Genomic DNA, 24,918 nt, shown 5'->3' on the forward strand with positions numbered 1-24,918 from the left:
GGACCGCTGCGTCTAGGCAATTTTCTTCTTTTTGAAAGCGAACGAAAGTGCCCACCTATGAACGAGGAGTGAGTGTCACTGTGCTGTTCAGTAACGCTGCGGGTCAACGCGCGATGCTTGTGCCAGTGTTTACGTGAATTTTACGCCAGGAGATTGAAATAAAACAGATTGGAATATTCTTGCGTTATTGAGCCCCTGATCTGGAACCCTGATGTTCATTCTGGGGTTCCACAGGGGTCTGTACTGGGCCGATTACTGAATTTACAATATGCTAATCCCCTGCCCAGTAGCTTTGCTTCTAAAATTCGTCTCTATGCCGGTGATTGTGTATTATGTGACACGGTCAAGTGCCCTAGTGATAATTATTGCGTGTATGATACGTCTTCGCAGTTCTGCGCGTGGTCCGATTACTAGCAGACGAAAATTCACTTTCGCAATACAGTTGTCTTGACATTTTCAGTCGAGCTATAAGTTCCATCTATATTATCCCCCTAACGGGATAACATTACCACGGGTTCACGAATACAAGTGCTTATGTCTTATTTTCAGCCAGACTCTCTAGTGGGCGAAGCAAATTAAATACATTTGCAATAAAACGCCGAAGAAGCTTGGCTTTTTATAATTAACACTTAAGGAAACACTCAGGCACATTAAACTATTTTTATAGAAATCCCCGATACGGCCAGTGTTGAAGTATGCTTGTGTTGTTCGGTCTGCATACAAGTAACACGAAATAAACCTGTTAGAATCTATTGAAAGGAAGCCAACACGGTTGATCTTTCACCGCTACGACTTCGACTATTCTCCATCAACAGTTCGCGTATTGTTGAATCTAACGAGCGTTACTATAACGAGTCTGTATAATAATGTACTGAATCGTCAATTCTTTCTTTCGCCTGTAAAACACGTACTTAACGTTTGCTAAGGAATCGTCAACTCGAGTTCACCATGACATAAACATTGCACACAAATTTGCGTGGACCAACATCTGCGAATTTAGCGAACATTGTTTAACTGCGCGAGCAAACGAACCACAAAGACAGCGAGGGACAAGGACGGGCGCAGACCTCCCGTCCTTGTCCCTCGCTGTCTTTGTGGTTCGTTTGCTCGCGCAGTTAAACAATGTTTGCTAATATCTACCAACTCGACCAACAACAAGTTCTACTAAACTCTGCAAATTTATCTGCTTTTCTCTGATAGCTGAGCTTTGGAGCGCTTTTAGTGCCGGTACTGGTTGTCTGCCCCTCGATAAGATTGTGTCTATGTCTACACGTAGCCGCAGCGACCACGTTCTTAAGAGATTTATTTTGCTGACATTAGGGGGGGGGGGGGGGGGCGTTCAATCATGCTTCATTTGTTTGTTACTGTATTTCTTTGTTTCATTTTGTAGCGCATGCATAACCACTCGCACTCCTGCAATAGCCCTTGCTGGGCTGCTGTTTGTATAAATAAATAAACAAATAAATAAATAAATAAATAAATAAAAATATCATACAAGAGCATCAGCGTGTGCCAACTCCAATGAAGCAAGCTGCTCCTTCGAATGATGTGCCAAATACTGATGGGCATGTTATGCCACTCCTGCGATCTTTATTAGGGGCCTGCCGAATATTTTTGAACAACCTGCATGCAAAGTCAAATAGAAGTGCATTGCAAGTGGTGGTCACACTAAAACCGCTGCTATCATCAATTGAATAGAGCCATGGCTCATCAGGAGGCACCTTTCAGGGAGGATAACCGACAGCATCATATTTCAGTGGAACGTATGGGCCTAAGATCAGGAATCGCGTTTCCATCGCTTTTTGTACGCCAATAGGTTATCTATTATTGTCATCGCTGTTATGAACTTGCCGTACTCAAACAAGCTATCAGGCTTCAAAGCATTTATGGCGTCAAGCATCGGTGAAAATAGCAAGGTTCTCACGTTTGTTTGCTCTGATCGCAATTGCAATCTCCAGCCTGTGACGCCACACGAAGATAATCAATAGATATGTCTACCAGACAAGTACTGTGATAGGCGCTCACTTATGTCCATCGGGTCTATTCGACTACAAAATATTATGACACATACTCTCATCGGCTTCTGGGTCACAATGGGGTACTTTAACGTGCACCATACTCTGTGGGGAAGCTGAAAGGTCCACGAAAAAAAAAAACAGAAGCTTCGTATCGTTTGCCTAAGATAACAAACTTCGCTTTTTCAGTGATGGCAGTCCCATGTTTATACGCGGCTCAACATACAGGAGCTGCTTTGATTTCGCTTCCGTATCGTGGTGTCTGGTCGGGTTGGTTCGCGGATATTGAAACACACGAGAGCGAGCAATGTCTAGGTAAGCCAAGATCACAGAACTGGCATCTCGGAAGTTCCCGCATGTCTTCTTCGAGCTTCTACTGTTTTTCTTTCCTCTATACTAGCCAACTTTGTTTGCACTTCACACTTCCACTAGCGCCGGCATAGCAAACCAGAAACTTCTCCTTGGGAAAATTCACCGCTTTTTGCATTTGATTCTCATTTTCTCTGTCTACTTGTGTTTTCAATCAGCATAGCAATGGTTCTGGTTAAAAAATAAACCAACTTAGTTTCGTGTACATGTCCAATATTATGCCAAAGAACGTGTCCGTGACAACTTAGTTTTGTAAAGAAACACCATTTGATTTGCATCAACTTTGCAACTACTTTGCATCTGCTATTCGTCTACTTTTCGCAACTGTAAGGCATCGATGCGCAATTTCGGTGGAGCCAGCTAAGGCTACCGGAGATTGGACTTCTTTCGCAAAGAACATTTTTCATTACACGAAAGCATCGCAAATCTGAACACGGAAAGTAAAAAAAAAACTGTTCGATGGAATAAAACATTAGGACCAATACTCGAAAAATTATTCGAAGTACATTCTAGGTACGCTCGCTTGCACGCACGCTCGCTCGCACGCACGCACGCACGCACGAACGCACGCACGCACGCACGCACGCACGCACGCACACACACGCACACGCACACACACACGCACACACACACACACACACACACACACACACACACACACACACACACACACACACACACACACACACACACACACACACACACGCGCGCGCGCGCGCGCGCAGACACACACACTGCTACGCCTTCCTTTTTCCATGTGCTTCATAGAATCGTAGAATCAGCAGCCCTGCAAGCCATAAACTATAATTTCACGATCACACGATGTTCTTTGAGCTCGTGATGTTTGATATGCTTGAGTTAGAAGAAGGAGCATTTGTGCTAAAGAGAAATAAAAATAAAAGTATTTTTCGGGAGAGTGGCGCTGCATTTCGGAACTTTGATGGAAAGTACGAGCAGATTGAATACTGAGAAACCAATGCAGGGGTGCAACAGGTGCGCCACTTGCGCCATTTTGATACAATTGTTAATTTCTGCGCCAAGCTGCGCCAAAAGCGTGAAATTTGCTGAAATTACACCATGCAGCGGCAAAATGCCCCGACTTGCCGCGAAGTTTCTCAGTCAAGCTTGCTGTGGCGATAAACAAGAGTCATGTTGGCAACGATCAGTTTTGCCAATGTATCGGACGTATCTAGCCAATCCAATCCAGTCACTGAAGAACAGCTAAAAATTCACTATAGCCACTAGCGTACAGGTCACGAGCCATATGCCGTGCGTGCATGTGCGGTGTAGACGCCGAGAGGCTGGTCGGATTTTTATTTTGACTAGAGCTGCTTTTCCGTGTCGGTTGCAACCATACTGAGCATGGGCATTCATCATGAGCAATGGTGATTCAATTTAAAGTAGAAACTTCGTTCAAAAGAATTTGTCACTGCACCCAACGTCTTCGATAGAAACATTGGCCGTTTGAGAGGCGCTGCGACCGTTGACGCCATGAGGGCAAAAGGCACACATATATGCTGGCAAAATCGACGGTGTTGTCGTTTTCACTGCCTTAGTTGACGCGGCAGTGTGGACGCGCACGAATTAGAGGGAATTAGAGGGTCGTAGTTTATTTTTTTTACTGAAACAACTGGGTTTTAAGCGCCACATGGTCTTAAACCACGTGTCGCCCATGTCTTATGAGGCAACTGGGAAGTTGCCGGTATTCGGTTGCGCCATTCGTGTCCCGCAAGGTAATTACTCTCTTGTCTCGTTTGTAGAATAATGTTGGAATCGTGAGCTAGTGCAGCAGCTGTATCAGTTCTGTCTCGGGCATTTGCACTAATATAACGCGATGGGGGACTTTTGAAGTTTGTTTTGGTCATCGGCAAGTCAGGAAACGTGCAGCGGCCCCAAATTTTCAATTCTGTGTCACCGCGACGTAGCACAAGACCGCCAAAAATAAGCTTGCGGATATTGTAACAGCGTAATACTATCAAGTCGGCTTTATTCACAAATATTTTTTACTAAGTGCCCTGTTATGCAGGTACGTTTACCGGTCTCCTGCGGAGCCTGAAAAATTAGCCAGAGACTGTAGTTAGTAGGTATTAGTAGCGAAATTACTGGTTTTAGAAAATTAACTTGATCATGTTTTTTCTTCACAGGGCAGTGCGCAAAATTCAGCACCTCAGTGCTGAATGAAGTTGATTGCAACAATGATCCAATCGGCCATCAGTGTAGATCAGGAGCCAAAGGCACGGATGCCTTTTGCATCCTCTGCAATGCGACAATTTCTTGTGCTCAGCATGGAACAGCTGCTGTTAAGCGCCATAAAGGCGTGAAAAAGCACCTGGGGGCGGGAGCAAAGAAGAGAGACTCAAATGGTGTGCTTGTATCGCCGAAGGCTGTGCAAGCCATAATAGATTTCTCGCAAGGGAAGCCTCGTGCCTCATTGCAAGATCAAGTCTGCAAAGCTGAAGGGAATTTTGCGATGTCGGTTGAATCAAAGGGCATTCCGTATTCATGGGGCAACATTGCAACATACATTTATAAGATGTTTCCTGACAGTGATGCAGCAAAAATTGTCAAGTGTGGAAAGGCAAAGCTTTCTTATATCATCTCGGATGGCCTGGGGTCTTACTTTACATCATAGTTCTTAACGAGGTTGAGTCGTCCAAATGTGTTTTTTTTCTTTAATGATTGACGAAACTCCAAAGCTTGAACAGCGTGTGCAGCAACTTGATTTGCCGGTGAGGTATTTTTCTGAAAGCATTCAACAGGTTTTAACGCGATAGCGTTAAGGAGCTCGTGTCGCAGAAAAGCCGGTGTCGTCGGCGTAGGTGTCGGTGTCGGTGTCAGCGGCGTTGGCCGTGAGCGATAAATCCCAGCAGGCATTTCATGAATAAAAAACAACTTGCAAGATGGACTGGGTGGGAATCGAACCAGGGTCTCCGGAGTGTGAGACGGAGACACTACCACTCAGCCACGAGTTTTTTTTTTTTTTCTTTATTGCCTCGCTTTTCACAGAGTTTACGAGATCAGAAGAACAGATTAACAAGATAATAGTACCGAGAACCGTCAGCTGTTTGCTGACTACAAGCCATCAGTATTTCGGCATCTGCAACAACATTTCTAATCTTGGAACCCATTCTGGTACATACGACTGCACCTTCTGCACTTTGACAAAATGGGACACAGATTCGCAAAAATATTCGCGAACCGGTCTAGCGTCAGTATCCGCATTGTGTACAGCAGTCCGAGTTCGCCATATACTGTGCAGGCCCAGGAGCATAACCAGATCGAAAGGCACACCATCGTCGTTTTCGACCGTGAGATAACGGATTCCGTGCGGACTTAATGGCAACTCTTTTTTCAAGGTTCTTTGTAAGATGTCCCAGAAGAACACTCCACCCCAGCAATCTAAAAACACATGCTCAATTGTCTCTGGTTTTTTGCATAACAAACAATGAGTACCCCACGGAACAAATAAACCCCTTTCTTCTAACCATGTTTTAACAGGTAAGGTTCCTGTGTGCAGATTAAAAAAAAAGGTTTTAACCCCTGGCGCAACTAGCATTTTTTTTACGCGTTTCAAAACATCTTTTCCTTTGCCTGCACAGTATCATTCACGGTACAATGGCACAGGAAATAACACATCCACAAGGTCCTTGTACAGTTTTTTGCGTGACACATCTGTCAAATATTGCAAAGAAAAACGCACCGATAAGAAGCGGAAAGATGACACCACTTCTTTTAGATATCCACGTACTGGTCCTTGCTGACACACCGAAGACACAACAAACTCTGGTAGCACTTTACCCAGCCTCAGTTGAATCATAGTTCTGAGAAAGGTATGGTCTACATCTCTGAGAAAAACAAATCGACTGACGAGTTGTCTCACATACAGATGCACTAAACCAAGCCCACCATCACTCACTCTTTCAAACAGATTTGTTCGGCTCGTTTTTTCCCATAGAGAGCTCCAGATAAAGACCGCGAACACTCTGTGCATTTTTTGTACATTTAACCTGCTGCAATGCAAAACTTGCATTACATACCATAGCTTGCTTACAAGAAATAGGTTGCACGTCGTGGCCCGTGCGAAAATCGACTTATCCCATCCTTTCCACTTTTGTGCATTTTCACGTAACACCTCTGTTTGTTTTTTCCAATAAGGCTCATTGTCAGAGTAGTACTGTAGGGGTACTCCTAAGTATTTTGTCGGTGTTTCTTGCCATTTAATGTTCAAAAACATCCTTGGTGCGACGTCCCATTCCCCATGCCAGAACCCAACGCACTTGTCCCAGTTTACTGCACTACCACTTGCTTGACAGAAACTTTTAACAGCATTGACGGTATGCATTATACTTTCATGATCGACACAGAAAACTGCAATGTCATCAGCGTAAGCAAGAAGGCTTACCTCGGCCTGATGTAACTGAAATCCACGTATCGCGTTGTTCCTAATTATGCTTAGACAAAAGGGCTCAATATATATGCAAAAAAGAAGCGGTGATAATGGGCACCCCTGTCTGACTGAGCGCTGTACTGGTATGTATTCACCTACTGATTTGTTTATTATCAATCTCGTCGTACATCCGGCGTAAGCCATCCGCACACCCTCACTGATCACATTGCCTACATTCACATATTCAAGCATACATAGAAGCAGATCGTGCGGCACGCGGTCGAATGCCTTCTCAAGGTCAACCTGCAGCATAGCGACACTTAGTTGCATTGCGTCACAGCATTCAAGGATTGATCGTGCTATGTGTATATTTGTCATAATTGTCCTTCCTTTTATTCCGCACGTTTGATGTGGACCGACTAAATCTTTCATTACGGTCTGCAACCTGTTAGCCAATACTTTCATTAATATTTTATAGTCTATATTTGTCAGGCTAATCGGCCTATACGATGTGACATTACGTAATTTAATTGGGTCTTCAGTTTTTGGTATTAGGACCGTGTGTGCTGACAAAAAGGACGGCGGTAGATGTTTGTTCGCGTAAGCCTCGTTGTATACTTCAGTCAAAACAGGCGCGACAACACCCTTAAACGCCTTGTACAATGCAGCGCTTAAGCCATCCGGTCCCGGTGATTTGCCATTATTTAAATGGTCAATCGCATTCTTAACTTCCTCTACTGTTATGGGCACTTCTAATACTTCCTTGGTTTCATCATCTAATGTTGGCATCAATGACATGAAGTCTTTTTTAAATCTATCAGTGTCAACTTGGCTACGAGAAAACAACACTTTGTAATATTCCAGAAAACAACTTGCTATTGTTTCTTTGTTGGTAGACAGTAACCCATTATGTTCTATTTCTGTTATTGCATTTTGGGAAGCATATTTCTTTTCGACTCCCAAGGCACGTTTTGTCGGCATTTCTCCTGTGCACCATTTTTCAGCTCTGGCTCGAATCAATGCTCCATTGTATCGCTCTTGGTCTATCAGCTCAAGTTTTTGCTTTATGCTTTTTATGTCTTCTAAGAAATAACCGGGTTGTATACTTTCAGCTTCCAATAATTGCTTCAGATTCAATCTAAGCCGGGACTCGAGTTCTTTTTTCGCGTGACTTAAAACACTGGCCCTTTCAATTGTTTTCAATTTAATTGTTTGCTTACAAACCTCCCATTTATGTCCCCAACTATCTAAGTTTTTAGTTGTTGTTTTAACTATAGCCTTGAGAAACTGATCACAAAACTCGTCGTCTTTCAGCAAGTTTGCATTAAATTTCCAAAGATCCCAGGAAAATTGCTTGCTATTTGTTTTTTTCCTTTCCAACACGGAAGGAAACCAAACAATGATCACTAAATGCAACAGGTGTGACTCGATAATCTCGACACGACTGAATTAGTTCAGCCGACACGTACACTCTGTCAAGTCTAGCATGGCTCGCACCCTGAAAGTGGGTAAAGGTGACCGCTTTTCCACCGCAAAGACATTCACCCACGTCTTCTGGATTAAATTCTGCAATCAAGTCTTTCAAAACAGCAGTACTTGCATCATTGTGTTTCCCACTGGTTTTGTCACGTTCCGTACAGACACAATTGAAATCTCCCGCCAGGATTATTCTACGCTCGCATTTCACGTACGTCTCCATTTCTTCAAAAAAAAGCTTTCGCTCTTGAGCCTGAGTTGGTGCATAAAGACAAATTACTCGCCAATTTTCTGTTGACAGAGAAAAGTCAGATACAATGAAACGGCCTGACTCACAGGTAGTCACCGACTGCACTACAGCACCAAGACTCTGCCGAATTAACAAAATGCACCCCGAAGACCTCCCCACCGCATGAGCAACACACACATTATAGCGTTTCGTGAAAGGACGCACCATACGCTCTGTCTGATCCTCTCTCTCCACTTTGGTCTCCTGAATGGCTACAATATCCAAATCATGCTCCGTTACGAGGCGGTAAAGTTGGTTTTGCCGCCTCTTGGCACTAAGCCCTCGGACGTTAAGTGTTGCAATATTTATAGACCTCTCTAAGGACTCCATATTGGCGAGTGACACCAGACCGAGCCTACGGCGCTCCCCTCACAGACCTTGCCTTGTAGCAACACACAGTCCAGTCGACGCTCAGGGCGTCGACTTGCCGCCGCCGCGTGTAAGCGACGCCGACCGCTGATGGCTGGTGGCCACCCGAGGCTTTTTGGTTCCAGGCTCGGTCCCACGCCTCTCCGTTGCTCGTAGCCGGGTGTCTTGAGAAGTCGTGCTTGCCTTGCTGAGTCGGCGCTTCGTAGGTGTTGCCTCGGCGTCCATTGCAGCCTCATCCGTCGAATCACTGTCTTCGAGCGTCGCAATAAACTCGCTTACTGCAGTCTTGAGTTCAGCTGTTTTCTCACCACTCCCGGACGCACTTAGTGGGAGCTGCTTTCCTGAGGAGTGGGTTTCAGAAGGGCGCTCTGCCGAGCCTTCTTCGTACTTTCCTGTCGAAGCGTCTTCCAGAGTGGCGTCTGCTGCCCGAGCGTCTGCAGCCCCGTTTTCTTGCGAACCTGCTGAGCTGGTGGACGCCGCCACTGCGGCCGCGTCGCTGATAGACGCCACCATCCCAGCCACGCTCTCCGCTTCCTCCTCGTCCATGAGCATCTCGCTCCGGTCTGCTTCACCGCCTACGCTTGCAACTCTGGCGTACGAGCGAGTACAATTAGCCTGCTCGTGCCCGAACGCTCGGCAAGCACCACACCTGGGCACTCGGCATTCACGTCGTATGTGTCCAGTGTTGTGACAACGAAGGCATAACGGGGCGCGTCCAGGCACAACCACTAGCGCAGTGCCGCTACCAAGACGCATCTGATGTGGGATGCGGTCTGGTGTGACACCATCGCGCAGCAGAAGACGAACTAGACGAGTCGTTGACTCGGCGCCCTCAAAGTCCTCGGCCTTCCACCGATCACTGATGACTTCCTTTATCTCGCCATACTCTCGGAAGGCTCGTCGAATGGTCTCAGAGGTGACGTCGAACGCGACCCAATGTAGCTTAATCCTGAGTTCTTGCCTCGCTGGATCAATGACGAGGCATGGCCGGTTCTTCACCAGTAGTGGTCCGGCGTCTAGCAGCGTCTGCTTTGCCTCATCTGTCTTCATGTTCAGCAGCCACACGTGCGACATTTGGTATGCACCAATTCCACCTACTTGCTGAATTACTCCAGCATCCTTCAAGGGCTTCCGGAAGTCGTCGATTCTATAAGGCCGTCCAGTGACGTCGCAGTGCAATACAACTGCGCGCCTTTGTCCTTCACCTGTTGGTAACGGAGGCAAGATGACACGGTAATCCTTGGGCAACGCAGAACACGGGGTACCACGGCCAACGTCGGCCGCTTTCGCAGCTCTCGAGGAGCCCTCCATTCTGCGTCTGTACTGCACGGCGTCCAGAAGCAGAATGACTCAGCCACGAGTTCGATGCTTCAGAGCGGTACAAAAGCGTCTCTAGTGAATGCAGTGTTGCCTTAGAAACGAGCTGTTTCTAAGGCTCAGGCGTGCGTCGCTTGCTCAAGCGCACATTTTGTTGCCGCGCCGAACGCTGCGTTGCTCGACGCTGACCGCGTCCGATGCGGGGCGCGTAGTCGCTGTGCCGTAGGCATTGTCTTACACCCCTTGGCGGGTCGACGGGAATGCTCTCGCGTTCCACTCTTGAAGGCGAAGCTTAAGCGTCCTCCAATTTTTGTTGAACACTTGAACTTTTTTCGAACGGCTTTCAAATGGTTGAGACCTATTTTGTTCTGACGTTGAGGAACATGTGATGGATGTTTATTACCATGTTAAGCATCCTGCACGTGCCGAGGGCCTCAAATAACACCAAGAAATCTTGGGTATAGCACCTCATATCTTCCTCCAACATGACTGTAACCATTGGCTGACTTTACTGCACTCGCTATCTCACGGGGAGAAATTGTTTATTGCCTTGCAGTTTTTTTATTTTGGTAAAGAGCACTGTTAGGCAGCGACCAGATGCCGAGACCCAACACAACAGACTTGCCGCAGCTTTTACCAGCAAGGCCCTTTGTGCAAAGGTGCTGTTCCTAAGAGATGTTGCAGAGCTCTTTAGCGGATTGCAGAGTTTCTTCCAGAGGAAAGAGCCACTCATACAGGTCCTTCATGATGAGATTCTGGGATTGGTACGATGAGTCTTAGGGAGCGTTTTATGAAGTGAGGGGTTTTGCAACAAGAGTGCAGAATACTTGACCCAACTCAACCTAGGCAATGAAACCCTCTGGAAGGTGCGGCCGGAAATTGGCTTGGACAAAGAGAAAGCAAGGGAAGGTTGGGACCATTCTGAGAAAAAAAAATGTTCCTCCTCGAAGCTCGAGTATTCTACCTCACTTGTTGGAAGGCACTCCTTCAAAATCTCCCTCTGACAAACAAAACGGTCATGCATGCAACGTTTTTCGTCTTACAGAGTGAAAATGCTGCGCAGAAGGTGCGGCCCTTGCGCTATATTGCAGGGCAGCTGCCTCAGGCTTTAGGTGATGACCAGGTGTCATCTGTCGCTGATGAATGGCTCATGCCGACATGTGATGGTGATAACAGTGTTCTTTATTTGGATGGAAGGTTGGATGACTACTTCGCAAGGATATTTCGCCTGAAGGGAACAACAGGTGAATAGAGATGTCCCCTGCTTTCTAAGCTAATAAAAGCACTTCTTTCTCTATCCCATGGCAATGCTGACCTAGAACGAGAATGAGGCTTCAGCGAAAACAAGCACCTCAAAGACGGACGGGGCTCCCTGAGCATTGCCGACATCAGTGGAATGCGCTATGTTAAATGTGTCTTTCAGCGCTATGACAGTGGTGCCACTAAGGTAACTCTTAGTCTTGATCTTTTGAGGAGTTTTGAGTACCCACGAGCAATGAATGCACAGAGTATCAGTGCTGAAGAAAGCTCGCGCAAGCCGAAAGTTACAGAATATGCTGCCTTCGAGCAGCCCAGTCTCGAAGCGCAAAAGAGAACATTAGGGGACCAGGTGGCGGACAGCAAGGCAAAGCTCACTAGTGCTGAGATGATCAACACTATCACCAAGCAAAAAGACAAGAACACGGTAGAAAGTGGCCGAGTGCTTCTAACTAGAGGAAATGCAAACCTCGAGCAGGCTCAAGGAACACGAAAAGCAAATAATCCAAAAGGCAAAGCATTGATGTCTAAGCATGTATAAGCTGTTAGCCTGTAGTCATGTGCAAGAGACTAGTCATCTTGTCTAGTCCAGTGAAATGCTACTCATGTGTAAATCACCCTAAAGTACGAATATATTTGTTTGCATCTTTTATACGAACCTTTTCTTTGCTCTGTGTTCATTTGCTTGGTCCTATGATTATTCTAAGCAATTTGAGCAACCTGCTCAGTAGGTTGGAACAAATTGAAATCTTTCTTGTGGATTTTTGTAGGATTCAAGGAACAGAGGTATGCACCAAGATTACACCAAGTTAGTTTTATGCGCAGATCATAAAAAAAATATGGACCTCAATGGTTTTATGACTTGTAGCTATGTTACATTGCTGCAGTAGGTTCTAAATAACTGCTGTAAATGTTCACCCCTTTTGGTTTCTGTTCCAAAAGTAAGGTTTCTTCCACTTTAGGCAGCTCGAAATTTAGTATTTGGTGCTCCAAGATGGTTACTTTTTTCCGCAACCTGTTCCGAATTTTTATTTTCCTGCTCCAAAACTAAGATTTTCCTGCTCCAAAAATTGCCCCAAATCCTACTTCAGCTGTTGCACCCCTGCCATTGGCGTTCTTAAGCGAATGACTAGTTACCATGAATTTTTTATGCCTTATTGCTGCGCGGGATAAAGTAGAAATTGAGCTCTGAATTCATAGCAGAAATTGTTTCTCTTTTCTTTTTGCTTCGTTTCAGACAGCCTGCGTACGCTCAGACATTGCACGAAGGAGGAGACAGCGCGCTCGCCTATATGTCGCTACGCAAGCCAAAGTCCCCTTATCAAACTCTCTTACACTCTTAAAAAAAATGGGGGGGGGGGAGCGAGAAAGGAGGAACTCGCCGTTTTGCTCCTTCAGGCCGGTGAGTTCCTCCTTTCCACGCAATTCACATGTCGCGCCCTCTTGTAGCAATCAAAAGGAACGTTTCTCTCTTGCCTGCGTATCTTGCATCACCGCCGCCAGTTACCAGACCATCGGCAATAATAATATCTTTTCGACGGAAAGTAATGGTAAGTAGCATAAGCTAAGGTCTAAGCAATTCATGACAAGCGACCGTCAGTGTTAAACCTCTAGCTCGAACGGGGAGTTGCAATGCGGGAATAGTTCAACTCAAAGCAGCGCCCGGGTATTGGCGTACAGCGAGACAAGCCCGTACTCGGGCATCTCGGCCTACACACCGCAGATATCAGCCAACCTTCCTCATTTTGATGCGTGGGACTAGGATGATGAGAAGGTTAAGCTATCTAACATGTATGCACTTCTGAGCGTTTTGAAGTGCCATCCACGACGGCTTCGAAGCAAAAGCAAAATACGTTTGCGGGCGCCATCGGCACGTAGCTGGGCGGTGCAAGCGATGACCGCCGCAAGCGTCACCATCAAATCCACAGCTGGAACACAAACCCTGCCGCCATAGCAAGGAGGCGCTCGAGCATACCATGAAACCAGATATACAGCTGTACATCCAGCGTCACTTGCGTGCCGGTACGTATGCGTCTCCGCCCGCCAGCGGCGGCTCCTCCCTGATGCCTCGTGTAGCGTGCAACACACTACAGAGACAGGAAGCACCGACCAACAATAGATTTCCTAAAAGGTGGGGTACAAGCAAACGTACAAACAAAAAGTATCCAGAAAATACATTTGAAAAAAAAAAGCTTTTACAAATTGCTGACTCCCGCGTTGCAGTTTTGCACATAGGGCTGTCGGCGTCTGTGAAGAAAAGGAGACACTCTCGAAGATAGTATGTAGAGGGACAATTGAAACAACAAAGCGTGAAAAGTCCAATGAAAGGCACAAGGGTACGGGGCAAACGGATATACCAAGACATGAACGGGAGACCAAGCTAATGGGACACACATGGGTACGGCGGCTTTTAGCACTGTTTCGAGTGACGGGATTCTAGAAAGCTGCAGGGGACTGTCAAACTCGAACGTCAGTACGAAGCGAAACCACCCCCTCCCGTACAAGAAGCACGGCTAGCACTGCGCAGACACAGCTTTGCAGTTGAGTCGCTCGGAGAGAAACGGCATACTGCAAAGTCGGGCCTATCTTTCCCGGTCGCTTGTCGCTACAGTTACGCTTCAGCCGCTGTACTTACGCTATGGTTATAGTAGTTGTAGCTAGTAGACTGAATCGTAACAATCTTCGTTACCACGACTCTCCTGGAGATGGATATAACTAAGCAGACGCCAGCAGTTAGATTTCTGATATCATCAATGGTGAGCGGGCCCAGTCACGCCAGCCGCAGTTTGCTTCCGTGTGTAGTATCCTAACATCACGGCGAGTAACTTGTATCATAGCCTCCTTTGATACTATGCTAGTATTTACGTCCGCCCTCCTCCAATATCGTTACAAATCGCACGCAGCTGCTCAGCGTGTAGCAGCGAACGACGTCCTCGATGTAGCCGAACACTTTCATTCCGTGCACAGGAAGGCAGAACATGATTTCGAAGGCTTGCTCGAAAGCGGTAGCCTCAGCGTCCCTGTCACATTCATCCCTACTCTATACGCCCGCCTTCAAGTCCGGTCGCTGGCAGCCGCCAGCAGCCGCCGGCATACCACATGCCTACTCGCACGCATCCGCTCTGCAGCGGCGTACGGACGTCGCGGATAGTAGATAGTTGGCCATTTCTGCATGAAATTAGGCGAGAAAACGTAGACGCAATCCCCACAGAACGAATTTTGTTAACGTCAGCGGTTCTTGAAGCGCCATCCGCTACGCCTTCGAAGTGAAAGGCTTAGATCGCCGTGGCCACCGTGTTAATAATTGAAAGACGCTAGTCAAAAACATTCATTGCCTGTGTGGTGTGTGCGACGGATTCATGCATGGATATCCCTATGTTTACATAACTTGAACACCGCGATGTTTTAGCGATGTCGTTCCTTTTCACGCTTCGGTAGTGGTTAAAGCGACGCTCCACCCGCGTTAATAACATGATCAGCCGGCCGTCAACGGTGGGTGATAAGCGTGGTAGTCGAGCGGAAGCCATCGCTACAAGATTGTGTCGTTCATGCACCTGGCTCCGTGTATGCCCCAGTAAAAGCTTTGCTAGAGTGCTTTTTTTTTTTACAAATATCGGTAACGTACACTGTGCTTATGACTCGTACGTTGTTTTGCAGCTGCGAACTGGTACAGATCGTAGGCCTAGTAGCATTCGTCGCTTCACTTGCGTGGAGTCGGCCATGATCGTTTTGGAGAGGGAGAAACCGTTGCTCCAGTGCATAACGGAGAAAATTTACTCAATTTAATGACGAAGATAAGGGACATCGCCGTTTATCTCTTAACGGAGCAAGGGTCCCTCCTTTTTTTCTTAGAGTCTATAAAATATTTGAAATCTGAGCGGGAGCTCGAGCAAGAGGCTGGCACATATTACAAATGAGACTGGGCAAAGAAAATTCCCGCCTTGCGAAAGAGGCGATAAATGAAGCCGAGCTCAGGGACCAAATAACTAGGTGCAACCATAATTATGCATTGCAATTGAGACAAGCCACATAGTTCTGTATCTCAGCAAAACTTGTTGCATAACGAGTTGGTTGAGATCTGACGAATGCATTGATACCATAACAGGAAACAAAGGCTTAAGAAGAAAAGTAGGAAACGATAGGTCAGCGCTCGAGCCACCGCTCCCTAATATTTTTACTAAGCATTTACTTCCTGTTAGCCCAACGATGTATTCATGAGTTCTGGATCACACAGTGGAATACACACACACACACAAACACACACACACACACACGAACACGCACACGCACACACGCACACACACGCACACACACACGCACACACACACGCACACACACACGCACACACACACGCACACAGAGAGAGAGAGAGAGAGAGAGAAAAAGAAATAAACCCTGAAGCACCTGGTACTCGTGCGCTAGTATTCAGAATGGGAGAATTCGTGGCCTTATTTAGGGGAGCATTTCCACTGCAGAAACTGTCGCTCCATTCATCTGTAATATTGAATGTAGCTGCTTTACGTTGTGATGTTAACCCCTGCAAAATACGCGGAACGTAGTCGAATTACTATTACGTTCACGCTCGTTTTTGAAGCATTCTTCACATCAGCATTAGAATTTCTCCTTTCTTAACTGCGGCATCCGTTTTTCCCCCAAGTAATTTACCGGCAATGTGCCCACGTTTCAACAGCGCCTTTCGCAATGTAGTTTCTTCAGAAAATGCGCTTCGTGAATGGTGCAATTTCTCCATGCGGATATCGTGGGTGCGGCTATGTCAACAACAGAGCTAGTTTTTTTTTTCATGGCTGACAAAAACACTCCTTCGTTTTGATTAACACCAAGTACGACTGCTACTCCGTATAAGAAGCACTACCAAATACAGAATACATGATCAACAACAAATAGACAATTGTGTCGCATTTCTCGCCTCCTCGCAGTGAATTCACGCGTAGACATTGCATTTTAGAGGTGAGACGGGGCCCAGCGCCAATATCAGGGGACTGTTTTTGTGCCTTATTTTGTCATTTATCTACTGTGTCTAGACGTATGACGAAATTTAAAATGCGGGTCTGTTTGTGAGGAAATCTCGCCGGTCGTTCACTATTATTGGTCGAGAGGCTTCATTACTGGTCTTGTGCTACTCTAAACCCGGAGTACACCAGTCCTCTATCTATACAACACGTGCTGAGGACAATTGCGAAGGATGCAGACAGAAGAGCTTTTGCAATTTCGCTGACCTGGTTAGAAAAACATTTGTATGAGCGTTTTCATGGGGAAGTGCATAAGAGACTGTGATGTAGTCGCAGTAATCAAAATTATGTTCAGGGATATTAAGCTGCCAAACTGCGATCCTATCATGAGGGACGCCGTACACAGTAAAGTTATTGCACACAAAAGGGTGTAAATGCTGTATTTATGTTTTACGCCCTAGCTCACATTCTTTCATAATCTTTTGTCAATATTTGGCAGTACTACACCCTTTCAATAGATTGCTTACATCCTTAGCGCTCACCGATTGGCATCAAGGGTGTTTCTTTATGCCTAAAGAGGGTGTAAATAAATGACATGCACACACACACACACACACACACACACACACACACACACACACACACACATATATATATATATATATATATATATATATATATATATATATATATATATAGATAGATAGATAGATAGATAGATAGATAGATAGATAGATAGATAGATAGATAGATAGATAGATAGATAGATAGATAGATAGATCATAGAATTGGCGATAATAAAGGCGCTTTACTTGGCAATACTGTTTTCGAGGCAATACACGTCAGCAATATATCGTGGTATTAATCTACAGAAGTACTTAATGCAGTCCGCTAGCTTTCATTTCTAATTTAAAGAACATGCTGTAAATACAAGTCGGCCTGCGCACAAAGTGTACCCAATAAGTGCAGGTTCGGTCAGTGGCAGAAGCTTTAAGATATTTATTTTAAAATATTGGGCACAGTATTGGAGTTCATGACGTACTATTTACTTTTTTCCAAGAAAACATTTCTGATGCATATATGCGGAACACCAATGCAATATTCAATACAAACCAGGTGTATCTTTGGCGAGGCTCCTGCCGCTCATAGAATTTCTGCCATGTGGCTAAACTTCACATAATGCCTGGCTTTAATTTTGAACTACCAATATACCGTATCCAGATATTAGGAAGAGGTAGGTATGCGGACGTAAGCACTCCTAAATTATACATTTCATGGGCGTGACTACGAATGCAATGTTGCCAACGAAATCGCCTGCTATGGACGATATTTTCTTTGTTTTCATTAAATAATCGGAGAAATTCGCGGTAAATTCGATGGATAGGCGCCGGCAAGAAATAGACGTGGCGCGAAGCGTCAGTACAGGCCACGCAAGGAAGGATTATGCTAAACACGCGTAGATTCAACATCGTGATGCGTGTCTCCAAAATGCTTGAAAGTGACTTTCAAGGCATTTGGGTTGAGAGGAGATGTTACATTCCTTCCATTTTAATGCGTAAGCATTCTTTGGCGAGTGCCCCAGGAAAACCTCCGTCACGAGGAATACGTAATGCCTTGTATCTGCACACAGATTCGCGATTTGAGAAGTCAAGGCATTTAGTCGCTATAATAGTGTAAGTGTAGGTGATTGGTATCTTTATAAACGATAAAGAACAATAGAAACAAGAAAAAAATCCTCGGCGAGAATACTTAACCGGATACATAGGGCTTTAGAGAAAATGCATCGGGAAGCTTTAAAAGCGGTGATACAAATGAAATTTGAAGGTGCGCCCACTTGAAAGCTGGTGGGGGGGTGGGGGTGAGCTTTGAATTTAGAGTGAGCTGTTTAAAATTTGGGAGTGGGTTAACATGAAGTTTAGAGGCCAGCCAACTTAAATTTGAGGGTGCACCAACTTGAAATTTAGGGGTAGACGAACTTGCAAACTGCAAACTGCCAACAGCCTATATGGAAGAAGACACAGCAGATGTTTTAAACACTCAGGAGTTTCGTCAATTATGGTTCGGAGTTTATTCAGTTGTTCAAGAAATCGCTCATTAGTGTTTTTATTAGATACATAGTTAGGCTGCTTGCAAAAATGCGCAGACTTTCATATAGACAATAATAAGTAGGATGCACGCGCCTTGCGTACATGTCGTAGCTTTAAGGCCTCACACAATTTAACTGAAACGCAATGTATATACTATATATGTATATTTAACGAAACAACTCAAGTACATTATGCTTGAAGCCATTCCATCACCAACAGACGTTCTTCCCATATTTTGTTACTGCCATTTTGCAAGTTGAGGCTGGGGAAATTGGACTTGTGGAAAACTCAAGGTGTTCAGGGCGTACTAGTTTTTGAGCTACATTTAGCTATTAAAATATATACGAGATTTCACGTCAGTATCATGGGAGTGTACATTCACGGAGACGGCAAGATGAAGAAAGGTTTCCGACATGCATTAATTTCACTTTGAAGAGGCGATGAACCAAGTGTTACTCAATGTTCCGGAAAGGGAACCACGGGCCTTACAGCGTATGGGGGTCTGCAGAAACCGCGTTGGGTGCAGACACGGCCACACCAAGTAAATATGCTCATCAAAAGTTGAGTCTCTTATACGGATCAGATCCAGCTTTCTTGAACTGTACTTTTGATTTAATATCTGTGTCATGGTCCATGCTATAAGCACTGTCAGGGAGAAATGTTTATATTATATAATGCTGTAAAGCGGTGAAAAACTCGCCCAGGCAGCAGTATACCCGAAGAGTCAACTTTGTCTCAAGTAAGGTGAATGCCTCAAAAAGTAATTTTAAGTACATATCGAAGCATTGAACCAGGTTATTTGGGATATTAATATGAACCTGAAAATAATTCGTTTCACCTAAGAATGGCAACAAATATTAAGATGATACGGGTCGGGAAGGAAAATACAATACAAGGGGCTACCACTCAAAGATACGCTTAATGCTGTACACATTCATTATGACCATTCGAAAAAAATGTATTTTTACAAGCAAAATCCATGAGCTTCTAACTGTATGCCTCATCTATGTGTTCCCTACCCACGAAGTAATTCGCGCCAAGCGGTGACCTCTTGTCAGTGAAACAAGTGAGATTGCATTCTGTGGAAGTTAAATTGATGCTCAAACAACCGCACCCCCTGAACACAGCTTGACGTGATGCGAACCAACCATAATGCGGCCCCAAAGTAAGGAATCCAACCCACGACATGGTGCTCAGCAGTAGAATGGCATAAGCGCTCCGCGGCGGGTGTTAGAAATGTTCGTGACATGCTCCGTACCGTATGCCACTCGCTAACACAGGTGGTGCGCCAGCAGACGCCGTTTGTCGCGTCCACTTACTGCTGCTCCCTTCTCTACAACTCTGCTTGCTTGCTGTTTCACTGGTTTCATTCGTCCTTCCATCGGCACCGGCACAGATCTTCGTATATTTTGTTACTGCCGTTTGGCAAGTTCAGAAAAGCGGACTTGCGAACAAATCAAGGTGTTCAGGGTGTACTTAATTGTTGTTCGCCTCTGGTCGTTAACAGACAAAATGACTAGTCAGGTAGTTAGCCTAGCATTATGACTAATGCAACTCAGCGCTCTGTTGTATTCCTGGCTACAAAGAGCCATTTACTGCGTAGAAGCTGCAGTGCATTAGAATAACACATTTAGAACGCCCACCCCCAAATTTAAGTTGCTGAATTCGCAAATTTGCCTTGGGCCACCAACAAATTTTAAGTTGGCCCGCCCCGTAACTTATGTTGACCCACTCAAGTTTCAGTTGGCCCACATTCAAATTTCAAGTTGGCCCATCTCCAAACTAAATTTGCCACATGTCGAAATTTCAACTAGGCCCACCCCTAAATTTAAGTTGGCCCATCTCATAATTTAGGCTGACACATCCACATGTTTCAGTTGGCCCACGCCCAGATTTCAACTTGGCCGACGTCAAGTTTCAGTTCGCGCACGGTTAAATTTCAAGTGGACATATCCCCAAATCTAACTTGGCACATGTCCGAACTTCAACTTGGCCCACCCCATAAATTTAAGTTGGCCGACTCCCAAATTCTAAGTTGGCTCACTTGCAAATTTCAATTTGGCCCACAACCAAATTACGAGTTGACCCACCCCCAAAGTTCTGTTGGTGCACCTGTACAATAAGCTTGCCCATGTATGTTCTACGGAGCCCTATATATTCCTATGGGCGTCCTTTTCCTTCATGTTTTTGCTTGAGATTGTTCTTTACAGCTTAAAAGCTTTCATAATTCATCTACATTTACCCTATCATAACGCATAAATGTCGTAACTTTGCCAACTACGCATTTTTCTGCAGATACAAGGCATTGCACTTTTAGCGTGACAGGGCAGAAGAGATCGCCAAAGAATGCTTAGGCATCAATAAAATATTCGATAAAACTTTTTATTGTCCTTACCCTCTACAATTTTGCACGAGAGATTGGCATTGTCACAACGATATAGCATATTTTTTGTCGCCCTTGCCTGCTTTCCCGCTTGCCACTCTTACACGCAGTAGCGAATAGTGGCGGCTATGCGTTTTGGCTAGGCCACAGCACATCTTCGATATCAGCCGCCACCGAGCCAGCGCTCTGATTGCCGCCGCACAGGAGTGCCACCGGAGGAGGAGCCAAGAGGGTAATGCTTGCGCGGTGCGCGAGGGATGGTTCCAGGAGCGCGTGCAGCTAGAGCAGCGCGCTAGCCCCTGCTACAGAGCTGGTTACGACGAGGCACAATGGCGAGGTACGACGGTGACGGGAAACGTCGGAACGAGCACCAAAGAGCTGCTCTCTAAACAATCTATTATGTTCAAGGTATCCACCAATATTTGACATCTAAAATATGAGACAGCAGCACTTTGCCTACTTTTGCATGTTTACAATATCGCTTTTATAAAAAAAATTGTTCGAATCCGAATAAATGACAACACGGCTTGCGACTACAGCGATATCGAGAAAGCCATCGAACACGTGCTACAGCGCCCACGTGCACGCATTTGCTCGCGACATTTCTACGTCATTGTGCACTTGTAATACTCCAAGGAATTCCACATCGCCTTTGCTTAATTTCTATTTGTGTGATGCTTTCGTTTTCCGATAATATTTCTGTCTTTATTTCACCCGTTTCCACAATGTGGGGTAACAAACCATAACCTTCATATCCGGTTAACTTGCCCAGCTTTGCCATCTCATTTCTAGCTCTTTCAAGCTGCCAACGAGTAACACAACATAGCCTTATTTTTTGCGAATATGTGTAATGTGTGACACTCCAGAAGTTGCTTGCTCAGAAGCATCAGCGTAACATTCGGAGTTAGTGTATTCCAAACCCCCAAGCAGGCTTAGAGCGTATCCTCTAGGAATATTCAAAGCTGAGATACCTCAAAGTAATGCAGTGGTTTCTTTCAGCCAAAATATCCGTCGGGTTCCATCTTGAAGGATTCTTGCTTGGGAGAGGGACGATGAGGAAGCGTCTCTTGGTGGAGTGTCTTTTTTCTTGCCGCTGGCTATTTCTGTGAAATCTCCAGTGCATCTATCGGTCGTCGCGCCTAGTTCGGTGGCGATGGAAGTGAACCGTCCAGGGCATCTGCAGGAACCGGTGGCGTCAGCGACGGCCGCCTCCAGGAAACAATGCGGGCTACAGATTGACAGCTATAGCGACAGCGAAGGCACCTATGTCTACTCGCTCAGGAGCGAAGACTCTTCTGATGACGACGACTAAGAACGTGTACGGAGCCGCAAGAGGAAGAAAAGGAACACCAGGACTTCCTCGTACTCCAGTACACAAACTGTAGGGCCCATGCAGAGCCGCTACGCCAACACCTTCTTATTTATGCCTGTGATACCCAATGGTAACATGAAGCGACTTAATGGCAATCTGTCACAATTCAGCTGGAGACTCTGCTGCTCAACGAAATCACTGGTATTTGGGTGAGCACCCGCAATTATGTACTGGCGGTTGATCTTCTGCATGCGGGTGCTCTTAGCGCAACACGCAAGCTCAGAGACATTGATGGCATGCAGGTGCACTGTCACATACCGCGGGGCTCTGATGTCATCACCGGTGTCATATACGACGCAGGCTTGGCCATCCTCCGCAATGACATACCAATTCTGGTTCAAGCAACGCGTGATCATGACGTCATTGTAGATGTCTTGCGCCTGGGCAACTCACATTGCGTGAAGATTGCGTTCAAGCGCAACTGTCTGCCGCCACACGTTAAGGTAGGCCAATTTCGTCATCCTGTCCGGCCCTTCATTCCGAAGCCTCTGCAGTGGCGCAACTGCATGAAAGTAGATCACGTGAGTAGCGTCTGTGAGACCGAAACAGTGTGTCCCCGCTGCGCTGAGCCAGACGTCGCGGAAAAATGTGCAGCCAACGGCATGAATCTCCAAACTTCCACGTATCTCATGAGGCTTCATCAAAGGACTGCTCGAAAATTAAGAAAGAAATTGCTATCTTAAAATAAATAGCAAGAGACCATTCCTCTACTCGAGAAGCCGCCGCTAAAATCAGGAAGCGACGCTCCCGTCACCGACGTTCTTTAAGGAAAGCTGCGTCGGAGACGTGTGTGCCACGTCCACTGTCACCTCCGCCACTGCTAGTAAGGCCACGCACATAAGAAAGGTCTAAAAGGTCAAGGACAAGAGCGCTGAGAAGAATATGTGCACCGAAGCCTGGCCGGCGTTGCCAAAACGGCAACTACCTGCAGAATTACTGCACGGCGATGGAAGTAGTCCACCCCAGCCATTTCTCCTCGGTGAATTGACTGAACAGGATCGGTAAGTGGTTATGATGATGCGATCACTAATGAATACGATTCGCAGGCTACTGAACAAGCTGCAGACGCCAACATCTCAAAGCGCACTGCCAATACTGGATACACTGAATCCAGAACTTGAAAGCCTCATATAAGCACCATGGCTCACCCAAAATGTTTCTTTGCACACTGAACGTAGAAGTGCGACGATTTTCCAATGGAGTGCCAGGGGCTTGAAGTCGCACATATCGGATTTGCGCCAATCAGTCTTGAAGAATTGGTCTCCTATACTTCGTATTTGTGAACCGAACCTATCAACTCCTTGCAGAATATCCGATTACGATGTTTTTGTTTTTTCGACATGCGAAGAACAAAGCAACGTTCACATTTACATCCGCACAGACTTGACCTATGTTTCGCATACTGTTAAGCCTCATGACTACATAGGTATGCCTCCGCATTAGAAAGTACAAAGAACAAAGTGTCTTCCCCTGTTATTGTTACATCTTCCCATCAAGAAAGTTTGACTGTGAAAGACTGAAATGTATATTGAAGGAAACTGATGGCCCCTGGTTCATTCCTGGGGACTTCAATGCGCACCACTTGCTTTGGGGAAGCACTAAGATCAACTCCCGGGGAAGGAATGTTGTGCCGCTTACCTCTGATTATGACCTCTGCATTATGAACGACGGCAGGCCGACCTACCGGCGGAGTCCTGCGTATAGAATCTGCTTCGACTTGACCTTAGTGTTGTGGATCTTCACATCACATGCTAGATGGTTTTATGGCATCGAGACTCATGGGAGTCATCACATTCCCACCTACCTAAAGATTAATGGACTCACTCGGTCTTTCTCTCGTTTCTTGAAGAGCACTGTCTGAACTGCGTTTATGTCGTTTATGGAAGAAGCGTGTCATGCAAGAATTCACCAGCAAAGTCGACGACACCATCGCTGAAGCGACGAAAACTGCGAAGTGTTTATTATCACTGTCACCAAACCGAACGGATTTCGACATTCAATTTAGAGACTTCGTGAGATTCGAAGGCGCGCAGAGCGACGATACAGGCGCACTAGATCATGAAATGATCTCAGAGACGCACGATGCATTGAGACGAAAGTTTAGCGTCACATAAACAAACTACAGAGTGAGCGATAATAGACATTCTGTGAATCACTGGACCCTCGCAAGCCACCTTCACAAATCTGCAGGATAGTCCGTTGCCTTCGTTCATCCCCACAACAATGACACCCATTCCCAGCTTTAGTTCTCCATCTTGGCGAAACTAAGCTTGGTATGGCGGATAAATTCTGTGCGAGAGTGACTGGCGAGCCAGTGAGCGTCAACGTTGAAGTAAGTGACCTGCATGCCGCTCCGGTACCAAAAATAGACGTGTCCTTTACCATGCAAGAACTCGAAGCTGCCCTTGCCGCTTCTAAACGATCATCCTCTCCCGGCCCTGACGGCGTCACCTATGCTGCCGTCGGACACCTTGGACAAAAGGCAAGAAGAGCGCTTCTGAACAGATTCAACAACTCATGGCATAGAGGTACAGTTCCCCGGCAATGGAAGTCGCCTGGTACCTTTGTTAAAGCCGGAAAAATATCCGTTGGGCATGGCGGTGTATTGCCCTATCACTCTGGCCAGC

General features: G+C 45.9%; 2 protein-coding genes across 4 annotated transcripts in view; both read right to left on the reverse strand.

Moving 5' to 3' along the window:
- LOC135905790 (glutamate receptor ionotropic, kainate 2-like) overlaps nt 1-24,918 on the reverse strand; it is a 352,682-nt gene that overhangs the window by 87,538 nt on the left and 240,226 nt on the right. The gene's annotated exons all lie outside the window — the stretch shown is intronic.
- On the reverse strand, nt 8,297-10,232 carry LOC135902954 (uncharacterized). The gene has a single exon (XM_065433295.2). The coding sequence runs from the start codon at nt 10,214-10,216 to the stop codon at nt 8,948-8,950; it is 1,269 nt and encodes a 422-aa protein (XP_065289367.2). The 5' UTR covers nt 10,217-10,232; the 3' UTR covers nt 8,297-8,947.

This window comes from Dermacentor albipictus, chromosome 5 (assembly GCF_038994185.2).
Source record: "Dermacentor albipictus isolate Rhodes 1998 colony chromosome 5, USDA_Dalb.pri_finalv2, whole genome shotgun sequence".
In the NCBI taxonomy this organism is placed as follows: domain Eukaryota; kingdom Metazoa; phylum Arthropoda; class Arachnida; order Ixodida; family Ixodidae; genus Dermacentor; species Dermacentor albipictus.

Coding starts and splice junctions, on each gene's coding strand:
- LOC135902954 (XM_065433295.2), bottom strand. CDS start 10,216: ATGGAGGGCTCCTCGAGAGCTGCGAAAGCGGCCGACGTTGGCCGTGGT.